This window comes from Saccopteryx leptura, chromosome 2, assembly GCF_036850995.1.
Source record: "Saccopteryx leptura isolate mSacLep1 chromosome 2, mSacLep1_pri_phased_curated, whole genome shotgun sequence".
Taxonomy (NCBI): domain Eukaryota; kingdom Metazoa; phylum Chordata; class Mammalia; order Chiroptera; family Emballonuridae; genus Saccopteryx; species Saccopteryx leptura.
In genome coordinates this window covers 65,152,271-65,167,802 of record NC_089504.1, presented here as the reverse complement: position 1 = coordinate 65,167,802, position 15,532 = coordinate 65,152,271, and the positions used below count along the sequence as shown (strand labels likewise).

Here is a 15,532-nt window from a genome sequence, read left to right as displayed (position 1 = left end):
TGTCCCTCTCTCTGCCTCTGTCACACACACACATATACAAAAAAAGAGTAGAGTAAATGGAATCTGAGTACCTAAATTTAAATTCCTGCTCTCATTATATACTATCTGTGTAAATTTAGATAAAACTTTTCTCAGAGCCTCAATATATGATACTTATCTACTGTGAAGGATAATTTTATCTACTTCAAAATGTTAACATAAAGATTAAGTGAGATGATCTACATAAACTAGTTATAAAAGTATTAATGTAGGAGGTGCTCAATCAGTGTTTAATCACATACATTATTGCTAATTCAAATTAGGTAATGATGACAGTTCAACAGATGATGGTGACAAAACAAACTGAAATGGTAAAATTAACCAGCTCTAAGAACATTAATAGAACAAAAAAAATGCAGAAACAAATCCAAATGCAGATGAGAATTCAGGATGACATGAACAGGAAGTTTATCATTTTTGTGAGACATCTTGGAATGGAGGGCAAGACCCAAATAAATTTGGGAGTACCAGGTGAATGTAGAAAAAAGCTTTAAAAATCTACATTAAACAAACTTCAAGACAAAATAGGAAAGTGAGAAAAATAAACAGAAAAGGTTATGGACACTACATTTAGAAATGAGAGGAAGTAGAAAAATCAAGAAAGAAGGAATAGTAAAAATACCCTGAAGAAAATATTTGGTTCAGCAGTTTCCATTAAAGAAAATAAACACTAGTGGGTTAAAATTTTACTTACTGACACAGCAATCATTGTACTATCTGGCCTCCATTCAGCTTGCTTGTAGGATCCAAACTGAGATGATGATTTTGCAGGTTCCTTGTACGTTACGATTAATACACTAGGCTGGAAGAAGATAGTTATGCTTTATTACTTACTGTCTCATAAAAATATATACAAACAAATTTAAGATAATTTATCATGGAGTACTCTAAGTATTTTAATGATTCTAAAAATATAATAGAATATAACAATCTAATATCAAATTATTAGCTTAAATAAGTCAAAGCAAATCAACTAAAAATAACCAAACAAAAAACCACTAAATAGTCCTCTATTAAAGAAATTGAATCAACCATTAATAACCATCAAAAAGCAGAACAAAACAGAGCCAGATGGGTTCATTGGTGTATTCTATCAAATATTTAAGGAAGAAATTATCTACAATATCTTACCAAAGACTGAAGCAGAGAGAATACTTCCTAACTCTTACTGTGATGACAGCATTACCCTGATACTGAAACCAGACAAAGGCATTACAAGAAAGTAAAACAATAATTCAATATCATTCATGAACAAACCGGCAAAAATTCTCATCAAATTATTAGCAAACCTAATCCAACAATGTATAAAAAGCATTATAAAATACATGCCCTGGCCGGTTGGCTCAGTGGTAGAGCGTTGGCCTGGCGTGCAGAAGTCCCGGGTTTGATTCCCGGACAGGGCACACAGGAGAAGCGCCCATCTGCTTCTCCACCCCTCCTCCTCTCCTTCCTCTCTGTCTCCCTCTTCCCCTCCGGCAGCCAAGGCTCCATTGGAGCAAAGATGGCCCGGGCGCTGGGGATGGCTCCTTGGCCTCTGCCCCAGGCACTAGAGTGGCTCTGGTCGCAACAGAGCGACGCCCCGGAGGGGCAGAGCATCGCCCCCTGGTGGGCAGAGCATCGCCCCCTGGTGGGCGTGCTGGGTGGATCCCGGTCGGGTGCATGTGGGAGTCTGTCTGTCCCCGTTTCCAGCTTCAGAAAAATACAAAAAAAAAAAAAAGCATTATAAAATACAAACAAGTAAACAAGTGGGATTTATTCTAGGTATGCAAGCCTGGATCAACATTCAAGTATCAATTAATGTAATCCATCACATCAATAAATAAAAATCACATAATCCTAACAATTGATACAGAAAATTAAGTTGACGAAATCCTACACTCGTTCATGATAAAACTTCTCGGCAAACTAGGAACAGAAGGTAACTTCCTCAACTTGACAAGAATATCGACAACCTATGGTTAACATCATATTCACTGTTAAGAAGCTAGCTTTCCTGCTATTATCACAAACAAGAACATCCCTTCTCATGACTCCTTTTCAAAATCATACTGGAAATTCTAACTAATGCAGTAAGACAGGAAAAGGAAATGAAAGAAATACACATTAGGAAGAAAGAAAAATAATTGTCTTTGCTCATAGACGATATAACTGCCTACCATAGAAAATCTGGAAGAACCAACATAGGAAAAAACTTGAGGAAATAATAGGTTGTAGGATACAATGTTACTATATAAAAATCAATTGCTTTCTATATATCAGCAACAAACAAATGAAATTTGAAATTAAAAGCGTAATACCATTTGCATTAGCAACAAAAAATAATTAAATATAGGCAGCTCCTCCGTTCTGTAGGCTTGTTCTTAAATTGAGTTTGTATGTAAGCTAGAATAGGTTCATTTATCTATTGAATAAAACTTAGATGTTTGTCTTAACATAGTATTTATTGTAACCTTTCTGTGCATATAAATACTTAAACAATTTCAAACTTGCAGAACCTATCTTGTCTATAACCCAAGGACTGCTTGTATTTAGGTATAAATCTAACAAAATATGTACTAGATCAACATGAGGAAAACTAAATTTTGATGATCAAAATAAAAAAAGAACTAAATAAATTGAAATATATTCCAAGTTCATGGACAGAAAGACTCAACATTGTCAAGGTGTCAGTTCTTCCCAACTTGAGCCAGAGTCAACACAGTCTCAAACAAAATCACAGTAAGTTATTTTAGATACATCAGCAGATTGATTCTAAAATTTATATGGAGAAGCAAAATACTCAGAATGGCCAATTCAATGTTGAAGGAAAAGAACTATGCTGGAAAACTGACATTACCCAACTTTCTTCCTATAAAGTTTTGGTGATGAAGACAAAGTGGTGCTGGCAAAAAAAGCAAAAAAACAGATTAGAAAGCCCAGAAATAGACACACATAAATATAAAGGACAAAGGCAACACAATAGAAATTAGGTGATATTTTCAACAAATGATGCTGGAATAAACTGGATATCTACTTTCTGACATGCAAGAAGGTTTCACAGGGTCATCTTGTACCTACCTTCCTCTGCCCTTGTCCTAGAATCAGCTATTTTCCCCAGGGACACTTGTTTCTTTTTATTAGAGAACTGTATTTAGAAAACAAGGTGCTTGTTGCCAGTGGGGTGTCAGTGCGTCCTGCTTATAGGTCCTCTCAGAAAACACAGTAGGAAATATACGTACCTATACTAATCCATGTATACACATATATACCTCTTTATATTTCTTCCTATTCATGCATGTTTTATACACAGAAATACACGTGACTATAATCAAATATATGGTAGTTAACTCTAGCCTTCTCCCTTATTTACATGTAGCTTTTTTTTGACAGAAAACAGACTATTATTTCTTAAAATTAATTTAGCTTTTTGTTCAACCCTAATTATATACATAGAATAGTTTGGAATTGCTAACTATATCCCTATAAGAAACTAATTTACAATCAGAATACAGTTTCATGGATAGCTTCTTTTACTTTAGCCTTAGAATAAACAGTTAAAACACTGTTTTCCAGTGTTATAACAGATGGTTATATAAGCCATTCCCTTAAAAGTTGTCTTTAATTTCTAAAAATAAAATACAAAAGTTTCTAAGAAGCTAACAATCCTCCAAACACATTAAAACTGCTCAACTGTTTGTACTTCAAAAATCAACTAAAAGTTAAAAACAAGTACCTTGGGAGGAGTGATATCAGCAAGGCAAAATAGGAAGACCTGGACTACCCCACCATGCCCACAAACACATATATTCAGCAACAATTAGCAGAAAAAAGTTATTTTGAGTAATCCAGAAACTATAGTAGTTGAAAGGCACCTCAACTCTATGTACATGAAACTAAACTTATCAAACCTGGTAGGGAGATTCAGAACAGCCTCTCACCAGAATGGTAGGGAGATTCAGAACACACTCTCACCAGAATTCCTACCCCCAACGTATTGTCATGAAATCCACTAGTTCCCAGTTAATCCCCAAGGAGCAAAAGAAGTGAGCTGCATGTGCAATGTCCCAACCTTTTCAAAGAAGCTCCTCAGAAGACTGGCTTCTGCCCTGCCTGTCTTGGAAGACTGACAGAACCAGTATAATCTAGCTACCTGGGGGAGAATAAAGACACTGGTTTGGGCTGATAGTCATCATAGCTTCTTCGCACAGAGAGCACAGGAAAGATTCCAGTTCACACTCTTTCCTGGGCTTTCAAAGAAAGAGTTGGCCCTCATGTCCAATGCACAAACTTCTACAGGGAGTTACCCAAAGGAATGGCTTTTGTCTCGCTTGTCTCACGGTGTTGACCGTGGGGACCTAGAAAACTCTAGCCGCCTGGGGCTAAGTGAGAAAAGAAACAGGGATTTAGGCAAGAAGTCGCCACAGCCTCTCCCCCTGGCCCAGCACAAAAAACAGACAACAAACCCCAACTCTCAACTTCTCCCTGGGGTGCATATTAGTCTACAATTCCAATGCCCAAACTTTTCTGAGTGATGCCTAAAAGAGGGGGGGGGGGCATTCTGCCTCGCAACAGGACATTGATGAGATCGGGCAAGTGAGACCAGAGACAGGTTTGGGATGCCATAGCCTCTCCCCAAGCTCAGTCAGTGCAGAGCAAGCTTAAAAAAACAAACAAACAAACAAACAACAACAACAAAAAAAAACCTCTCAGCTTATCCCTAGGGAGGGAAAGAGTTGAATCCAACTTTTCAAGAGACTGCCTGATAATTTCAGTCTCTCTTGTTCAGTGCACTGTGGGAATCCAGACACCTGGGGACTGCAAAGAACAAAGGAAGCATGTTGGACTAACATGAGGCTTGGGAGGTCATCAGAAATTACTGGCCAGCTGACTGATGGTAGTGTTCTAATATATGAGACCAATTCATGAAGCTTGGGACAGGTGGCTGATTTATTTAACACACAGTCTCCAACACACAAAGTTAATGAAGAATAAAAAAAAAAACAAGTATATTCCAAACAAAAGAAAGAAGATAAATCTCCAGAAACAAACCCTAATGAAACAGAGATACGTGATTTACCAGACAGTTAATTCAAAATAAGCATCAGAAAGATACTAAGGTCAGGAGAAGAATATATGAACAAAATTAATTTCAACAATGAGAGAGAAAAGAAAACAAATCATGGAGCTAAAGAATATAATAATTGAAATAATAAAAATTCACTAGAGGAGTTCAACAAAAGACTTGATCAAGCATAAGAAATAATCAACAAACTCTAAGAAAGTACATTTGAAGTCATTCAAACACAGAGAAAAAAAAAGAAAAGAAATTAGTTTAAGGGACTATGGGACACAAACAAGAAGACCAATATACACAGAGGAGAGAGAAATGACCAGAAAACTTATGCAAAGAAATAATGACTGAAAACGGAAATGATCATCCAGATCCAAGAAGTCCAAAGAAGCCCCATCAAGGGACTCAAAGAAATACACACAGAGAGAAATTATAAACTGTCAAAAGTAAAAAGCAAAGCTTAGAAAAACAGTTGCCAAACAAGAATATTATTACATCCAGCAAAACTGTCTATCAAAAATAAAAGATAATCTTTCCTAAACAAACAAAAGCTAAAGAAGTTTATGACCACTAAGACTTAATTACCAGAAATGTAAAAGAGGGTTCTTTGAACTGTAAAGGACATGAAAGGTCATTAAACAACAATAGCATAAAAAAGTGTAAAATTGGTTGGTATAGGTAAATATGTAGACAAATACAAAATACTACAATACTGTAATGGTGGTGGTAAATCCCTTTTAATTCTAGCATAAAAGTTAAAAGACAAAAATATTAAAATAACTATCCCTAAAAATCTGTTAATAGATGCATAACATAAGTACATGAAAATTGTGACAATAAAGTATCTGGAAAGAGAAGTGTTGAGTGTTTGCCTGCTAATTAACTGAAGTTGTTTTCAGCTTAAAATACTTTGTTACAAAGTACATTTTATGTAAGTCCCATGGTAACCACAAAGAAAGTATCTATAGAAGTGACACACCAGCCCTGGCCGGTTGGCTCAGCGGTAGAGCGTCGGCCTAGCGTGCGGAGGACCCGGGTTCGATTCCCGGCCAGGGCACATAGGAGAAGCGCCCATTTGCTTCTCCACCCCTCCGCCGCGCTTTCCTCTCTGTCTCTCTCTTCCCCTCCCACAGCCAAGGCTCCATTGGAGCAAAGATGGCCCGGGCGCTGGGCATGGCTCTGTGGCCTCTGCCTCAGGCGCTAGAGTGGCTCTGGTCGCAATATGGCGACGCCCAGGATGGGCAGAGCATCGCCCCCTGGGGGGCAGAGCACCGCCCCTGGTGGGCGTGCCGGGTGGATCCCGGTCGGGCGCATGCGGGAGTCTGTCTGACTGTCTCTCCCTGTTTCCAGTTTCAGAAAAATGGAAAAAAAAAAAAAAAAAAGGGAAAAAAAAAAAAAAAAAGAAGTGACACACCAATACAATATACAACACAAAGGGAGACAACAAGAGGAAAAGATAAACATAAGAACTATAAGAATAAATACAAAATGGCTAAAGTAAATACTTCCCTATCAATAATTATTATAAATGTAAATAGATAAAACTCCCCAATCAAAAGCCTGACAGGCAGGATAGATTTTTAAAAAATGATTTGATTACCTGCTGGGTCTTAGAAACTCACTTTTGATTTAAGGACAATTATAGGCTGAAAGTAAAAGAATGAAAAAAGTATTATATGAAAATGGTAACCAAAAAGAGCACACACGTGGTTATACTTTTGTCAGACAATACAGATTTGTCAAAAACTGTCACAAAACACAAAGATATTGCCTGACCAGGCGGTGGCGCAGTGGATAGGGCGTCGGACTGGGATGCAGAGGACCCAGGTTCGAGATCCCGAGGTCACCAGCTTGAGCGCGGGCTCATCTGGTTTGAGCAAAAAGCCCAAAAGCTTGAACCCAAGGTCGCTGGCTCCAGCAAGGGGTTACTCGGTCTGCTGAAGGCCCACGGTCAAGGCACATATGAGAAAGCAATAATGAACAACTAAGGTGTTGCAATGCGCAATGAAAAACTAATGATTGATGCTTCTCATCTCTCTCCATTCCTGTCTGTCTATCCCTCTCTGACTCACTCTCTGTCTCTGTAAAAAATAAAAAATAAATTAATTAAAAATTTAAAAAAAACACACACACAAAGATATTATATATAAAGGACAAGTTCACCATGAAGACATAAAGATTATAAATATACATGCAATGCATATGCATTAGGTTTAACAGCAGGACACCTAAATATATTTTTAAAAACACTAACAGAACCTAATGGAGATGTGAACAGCATTACAGTAATAGTAGGACACTTCAATATCCTTTCAATAATGGATAGAACATTCAGATGAAAAATCTTTAAGGAAACTGAGGACTTGAACCACACTATATACCAGATGAATCTAGCAGATAGGTACAGATTTGCAGGTGAATATACATTCTTCTCAAGTGTACATGCGAACACTCACCAGGTTAGATCATGTTAGGTCACAAAACAAATCTTAACTAGACTGAAATCTTAAGTAGACTGAAATCATATCAATTATCTTTTCTGACCACAATGGAATGATACTTGAAATCAACAGCAAAAGAAAAACTAAAAAATTCACAGATGTGTGGACATTAAACATGTTCTTGAACAACAACAAATGGGTCAAAGAAAAATCAAAAGAAAAATTAGAAAATATCTTGAAACAAATAAATCTAAAATTCAACATATCAAAACCTATGGGGTCCTGGCCGGATGCTCAGCAGTAGAGCATCAGCCCAGTGGGTGGAAGTCCCAGGTTCAATTCCCAGCCAGGGCACACAGGAGAAGTGCCCATCTGCTTCTCTACCCTTCCACCTCTCTTTTCTCTCTACCTCTCTCTTCCCCTCCCGCAGTCAAGAATCCATGGAAGCAAAGTTGGCCTGGGTGCTGAGGATGGCTCCATGGCCTCTGCCTCAGGTGCTAGAATGGCTCTGGTTGCAGTGGAGCAATGGCCCAGATGGGCAGAGCATCACCCCCTGGTGAGCATGCCGGGTAGATCTCAGTTGGGTGCATGAGGGAGTCTGTCTGCAGCCCCCTGCTTCTCACTTTGGTGGTGGTGGGGGACCTACGTGATGCAGCAAAGGCAGTACTAAGAAGAAAGCTTGGAGTGATAAACACCTACATTTTAAAACATCTCAAAAACAACCCAATTTTATACTTTAAGGACTAGAAAAAAAAAATAAAGTCCAAAGTTAAATAATAAGATTAGAGCAGAAATAAATGAAATAAAATAGTAAAATATAACTATAACAAAACAGTTGTGGGGTTTTGGGTTTTTTGTTTTGTTTTGTTTTGTTTTAGCGAGAGAGAAAGGAAGGGAGAGAAAAGAGAAACATCAACTCGTAGTTGTGGCAGTTGAGTTTTTCCTTGATTGCTTCTCATATGTGCCTTGACTGGGGGGCTCCAGTCGAGCCAGTGACCCCTTGCTCAAGCCAGCAACTTTGGGCTTCAAGCCAGTGACCTTTGGGCTAAAGCAACCCTGGGCTTCAAACCAACAACCTTTGGGCTCAAGCCAGCAACCTCAGGGTTTTGAACCTGAGACCTTAGCGCCACGCATTGACACTCCATCCACTGAGCCATCACCAGTCAGACAAAAACAGTTGGGTTTTTAAATGATAAATAAAATTGACAAACCTTCAGCTAGACTTGAGGCAGGATATTAAGATGTTAGAATTTTTTGATAAGTAGAAAAAGAGAAACCAAGGCAAATGGTTAGGACAAATAGGACCAAACAAGTCAAGAAATTTAGACAGCTAGTAAATCAGAAGATCTTATCTTCCCTAACCAAGGACACTTGAAAGCAAATAGTTTACACCTCTCCTCCCTAACCAGAGAGTAAATAACTTAAATCACCCTGGTCAGGGGGGATAGATAACAGAGACCCAATTAGTGCCATTTGTCAGTGAAACCCAAGGACGGATGAAGTCAGGGAAATAATTAACAAAAAACCCAAATAGAGTCAAACAAATCCAAGACAGAGGCAAAACTGACTCACACTGTCCCCAGCTTTAACAAATACACTCTTAAAATCATCTGGACTCATAGTGTGAAATCTTTCCTACACGAAGTCAAGAACCTACACACTACCTGCCAGCCCAAGACAGACTCAGGCCCCGTCTCCATCTGGTGACGATCTTGCTCAGAAAATAAATAAATAATATCAGAAAAGAAAAAATACATTACAACTGATATCACTGAAATTACAGAGAATAGTAAAAAATGACTATGAATAACTAATGCTAAGGAACAAACTACATAAGCTAGTAGAAATGGATATATTGTCAGAGATACACAACATACCAAAACTGAATCATCATGAAGAAATATAAAATCCAAAGAGACCTATAAATCGTAAGCCCAGGACCAGATGGCTTCACCAGCAAATTCTAAATTCTTAAAAAAAACATTTTAAGACGTAATGCCAATCCTCAAACTCTTCCAAAATACTGAAGAGACAGAAACACTTCCAAAATCATTTTACAAGGCCTGCATTACCCTGGTAACAAAGCCAGAGAAAGGCACCACTAGAAAAGAAAACCACAGATCAATATCCCTGGATAAATAGACACACAAAAATCCTCAACAGAATACCTCAACTGAAAACTGAATTCAACAGCACATTAAAAGAATAAGACACAAACTAAGTTCAATTTATCTCTGGGATGCAAGGATAGGTCAACTTCACAGTGGAGAAACCTGCAAGACACCAACTAACTAATCACAGTAAATATCACCAATAATAATATATGTAAATATCATAAAGTTAGATATGATACAGTAAGAACAAAACACTGTGGTATTTTTGCCAAATACATAAGCTCCTTCCTTTCATGAGAAAATTAAATAAGCCCAAGCCCACAGATTCTACAAAATAACTAATCAGTACTCTTCAAAAGGATTAAGGTCATAAAAGACAAGGAAAAACTGAAGAACAGTTACAGAATGCAAGACTAAGAAAATAACAACTAGGAACATAAAAAGAACATCACTAGAAAAACTGGGGAAACTCTCGATGAGATTTGTACTTTAGTTAATATATCACTTTAAATTCTTTATAATAATGCTAAATGGAATATACACAACAAAAACCAAGTACATACTATATGATTACATTTATATAAAATTCTAGAAAATGTAAACCAATCTGTGGTGTGAGAAAGCAAGCAGATGAGTGCCTAGAGACGCAAGGCCAGTGGGAAGCACCACAAAGAGGCAAGAGGAAATATCTGGGGCAATGGACATGTTCATTATCATGATTATGGTATAATCAAATTTATATTGTAAACATAAGTACTTTATATTATGTTAATTATATTTCAGGAAAGCTGTTTTAAAAGTTGACAACAAATTATCTTGGGTGGGTTTTTGAAGAACTCATTCATTGCCTGCCCAGGCAGTGGCGCAGTAGATAGAGCGTCGGACTGGGATGCGCAAGACCCAGGTTCGAGACCCCGAGGTCACCAGCTTGAGTGCGGGCTCATCTGGTTTGAGCAAAAGCTCACCAGCTTGGACCCAAGGTCACTGGCTTGAGCAAGGGGTTACTCGGTCTGCTGAAGGCCCGTGGTCAAGGCACATATGAGAAAGCAATCAATGAACAACTAAGGTGTCACAACGAAAAACTGATGATTGATGCTTCTCATCTCTCTCCGTTCCCGTCTGTCTGTCCCTATCCATCCCTCTCTCTGACTCTCTGTCTCTGTAAAAAAATAAAAAATAAATTAAAAAAAAAAGAACTCATTCATTCAAGAAAGAAAAAACACGGAGACCTATATAGAATCCTGCAAAAGCCTGAAAGAGAAACCTCAGCTATGACAGAAGATAGGAGTGACAGAAGACAAAAACAACAAAATGGCTGTAATTTGCTTAGTAACTAAAATACATACATATTAGATACAAGTTAGAGTAAACTTGTTTTTATAATTTTTACATCTTTGGCTCATTCATTTGAAAGACTTTTTTATTAGTGAAAAAGGATACAACATTAACCAATTTAATTAAAAAAGGAGTTTTTAAAACCATTTTCTATTATTATGGTATGACAAGTAATAATAACTTCCCTAATGAATAAAGGTAAATAAAAGTTAGAGTTGAATTTAAAACCATAGTATTTTACTAATTTTTCTTTTCTAAATATTCCATTATTTATATATTTCATAAACTTTTCACTTCTAAAAATGAAAGACCTCTAATTTGGGAGTGAGAAAGCATACCAAATCTGAGGTTTTTACTCAGCCCCATATCAAAATAAGAATAACGTACAATAACATGGGTTTATGAAACTGCTAAGTTTCCATATAAAGCGGACAACTATCAGTCTTCAGTCTCACCTCCAGTGATTTATATTTTGCATAGATGTTAATAAATACTACTTTAACTCTGTTTATAGCAGAAATCACCAAGTTTAAATGCTCCCAATTAATTATCAACTCTGAAAAAAATATTTAGGAGGCAATTTTACTCAATACAGCACTGCTTTTGTTTTAAAATACATGTATATCTAAAGAAATATGTATATTAGACATTTCCTTATATTCATGGCAACATAGAAAACAGAAACCCAAGGTTATACATAAATCTTTTTTAAGTTTTATTTTAATTTTTTTATTTATTCATTTTTAGAGAGGAGGGAGGGAGAGAGAGAGAGAAGGAGAGGGAGGGAGGGAGGGAGGGAGGAAGGGAGAGAGAGAGAGAGAGAGAGAGAGAGAGAGAGAAAGAAAAAAGGGGAGGGGGGAGGAGCAGGAAGCATCAACTCCCATATATGCCTTTACCAGACAAGGGCAGGGTTTTGAACCAGCAACCTCAGTGTTCCCAGGTCGATGCTTTATCCACTGCACCACCAGAGGTCAGGCTACATAAATCTTTTTGTATAAAATTTCACTCTGTTAAAACAGATTTTCTTACTAATTTTCTCACATCAATATTGTAGATTTTACATTCCTTAAATATTCATCAATGAGGACCTACATGCATAAAATTCTTAGTAATTCTCCATTTCAAACAGTAGCTTCCACACTCCACTGATTTAGTTTAGTTTAATAAAATATAAAAAAATATATAAAAAATAAATAATAAAAAATAAAGTATACATAAGGTATGAAGAATAAGAAAATGAACACCTAAGCCCTGGCTAGCTGACTCAGTGGTAGAACATCAGCCCAGCGTGTGGATGTCCCAGGTTTGATTCTTGGTCAGGGCAGAGGAGAAGCAACCATCTGCTTCTCTACCCATTCCCTCTCCTTTCTCTCTCTCTCTTGCCATCCCGCAGCCAAGGCCCCATTGGAGCAAAGTTGGCCTGGGCACTGAGGATGGCTCCATGGCCTCCACCTCAGGCGCTAAAAATAGCTCGGTTGCAAGCATGGCCCAAGATTGGCAGAGCATCAGCCCCAGACAGGGGTTGCTGGGTACATCCCCATTGGGACAGATGCGGGAGTCTGTCTCTGTATCTCCCTCCTCTTACTTGGAAAAGAAGAAAAAGAAAGAGAAAGAAAAAAGGAAAGAAAAAAGGAAGGGGGGCCCTGGCCGGTTGGCTCAGTGGTAGAGCATCGGCCTGGCGTGCAGGAGTCCCGGGTTCAATTCCCGGACAGGGCACACAGGAGAAGCGCCCATCTGCTTCTCCACCCCTCCCCCTCTCCTTCCTCTCTGTCTCTCTCTTCCCCTCCGGCAGCCGAGGCTCCATTGGAGCAAAGATGGCCCGGGCGCTGGGGATGGCTCTGTGGCCTCTGCCTCAGGCACTAGAATGGCTCTGGCACAACAGAGCGACGCCCCAGAGGGGCAGAACATCACCCCCTGGTGGGCATGCCAGGTGGATCCCGGTCGGGCGCATGCAGGAGTCTGTCTGACTGCCTCCCCGTTTCCAACTTCGGAAAAATGAAAAAAAGAAAAAGAAAAAAGGAAGGGTGGGTGGGAGGGAAAGAGAGAAAGAGAAAGAGAGAGAAAGAAAAAAAGAGAGAAAAGAAAGAAAGAAAAGAAAAGAAGAGACGAGACGAGAAGAGAAGAGAAGAGAAGAGAAGAGAAGAGAAGAGAAGAGAAAAGAAAAGAAAAAAGAAAAGAAAAAGAAAAAGAAAATGACCACCTACAAACCCATCATCCAGGTATGGAAATAATTCACTATCAATACTTTGAAGTTCCAAGTGCTCTTTCCTCATCACATACACCTGTACCTCTTCAAGATACAAAGATATAACCACTATCTTTAATTTTGTAATTATATTTCTGCTCTTCTGTAATTTATTCACTTCTTGTACTGAACTAATATACTATAATTCATTTACATGTTCTCCTACTGGTAAAAACATTTGTACTCATAAAAGAATTTATGGATTAATTTTTCTGATAAAAAAAGGTTTTCAAAATGACCATATATGGTCTGATTCAGTGCACTGTATAAACTATAAAACTTGATGAATACAAGAGCACTATCATTATAAAACTATAAAGTATGGCTCATTTATATTCATAACAGAATTGCAAGTCTATGTTTACATACTTTCTAGTATTTTTTGTTGATTTTTTTAAGATTAATGGTTATGACTGCACCTGGTAAATACTGGTAAAATGAGATTCCAGATTGATCTTTTAAATCTTATAAAACACTTTGTTTTCAAAATTAACTCATTAGAGATTAAGTAACTATGAAGGATGTTGTTTTAGTTTCTTAGAGCTGCTGTTATAAATACCAAAAAATCGTGGCTTAAAACAAAAATTTATATTGTCTCAGTCTAGAGACTAAAAGTCCAAAATCAAAGTGTCAGCAGGACCATGATAGCTCTGACAGCTGTGGGAAAAATCTTTCCTTGCCTTGTCTGCTTCTTGTGTTTCTTGCCTTATAAAAGCATCATTCCAATGACAGCCATCTTCTCCCTGTGTGTTCACAATCATCTCCCACAGTTCATATCTGTTTCTATATTCAATTTACCTTTTTTATAAAAACAATGTCATATTGAATTAGGGCCTAATCTAATTACCTCATTTTAACTTGATTTTATAAAGACCCTATTTCCAAATAAGAGCACATTCCTGTACTGGGGATTAGAATTTCAACATATCTTTATAGGGGGATATGCATCAACCTTCACCATTCTCTTTGTAAATGTTCCATAATAATGAGGAGTGGGATACTAAGAGTTAATAAAAATATTCCATGACTGCATGTCATACTGAATGTATATACTAAGGTTGTCCATTCAAACTTTTTGCAATGAGAAAAAGGCTTTTTATATAAACTATCCTATACAGCAGTGGTCCCCAACCCTCGGGCCACGGGCCAGTACCGGTCCATGAGCCATTTGGTTTTATTTATATTTAAGTCTGAACAATGTTTTATTTTTTAAAAATGACCAGATTCCCTCTGTTACATCCGTCTAAGACTCACTCTTGACGCTTGTCTTGGTCACATGATACATTTATCCGTCCCACGTTAAAGGTCGGTCTGTGAAAATATTTTCTGACATTAAACCGGTCCGTGGCCCAAAAAAAGGTTGGGGACCACTGCTATACAGTACATACTGGTCACACAAGAATACTGAGCGCTTACTTGAAATGTGGTCAGTGTAAGGAACTGATTTTCTCTTATTTAATTCTTTTTTTTTTAATCTTTTTTTTTCTTTTTTTTCTTTATTCATTTTTAGAGAGGAGAGAGGGAGAGAGAGAGAGACAGAGAGAGAGAAGGGGGGAGGAGCTGGAAGCATCAACTCCCATATGTGCCTTGACCAGGCAAGCCCAGGGTTTCGAACGGCGACCTCAGCATTTCCAGGTCGACACATTATCCACTGCGCCACCACAGGTCAGGCTTATTTAATTCTTAATAAATTAAAAAATTTAATATGTGGCTAATGGTTTCCATACTGGATATACTGAAGTAGGTTCTATAGAACTAGTGGTTATTTACTTAAATAAAAGAATTGGAAATCAATTCAGCTTCAAAAATGCTGTTAGGCCCTAGCCAGTTGGCTCAGTGATTGAGCACTGGCCCAGTATGTGGCAGTCCCGGGTTTGATTCCAGTCATGGCATACAAGAGAAACAACCATCTGCTTTAACCTCTGACCCCACCCCCACCCCAGCTGCAGCCATGGCTTGATTGGGTCAAGCACATTGCCCCAGGTGCTGAGGATGGCTCTGAGGAACCTCTGCCACTAAAAATAGTTCAGTTGCAAGCATGGCCCCAGATGGGCAGAGCATCAGCCCCTGACAGGAATCCCAGGTCATCCCAGGTGGAGCCCAAGTCAGGGTGCATGTGGGAGTCCATCTATCTCCCCTCCTCTCACTTGGAAAAAAAGAGAAAAAAATGCAGTGTTTAAGTTTCTTCAGTACAGAAGTTTAGAAAATCTTTGGTGGGCTGATGTACACTATAAATCTTCAGCAGGATACAGTATGAATTATTTCCTGAGCTTCGCAAATTAAACAACTCATCTATCCCTTAGATTAT

The 15,532-nt window shown here is 38.1% G+C and overlaps 1 protein-coding gene across 3 annotated transcripts in view; it reads right to left on the bottom strand.

The window, feature by feature from the left end:
• The window catches only part of RIC1 (RIC1 homolog, RAB6A GEF complex partner 1), a 169,166-nt gene that overhangs the window by 123,318 nt on the left and 30,316 nt on the right, over positions 1-15,532 (bottom strand). For all 3 annotated transcript variants that reach the window (XM_066368094.1, XM_066368093.1, XM_066368095.1), the window contains exon 2: positions 734-841. In XM_066368094.1, coding sequence (XP_066224191.1) covers positions 734-841 — 108 coding nt within the window. The remainder of the gene's footprint in view (positions 1-733; positions 842-15,532) is intronic.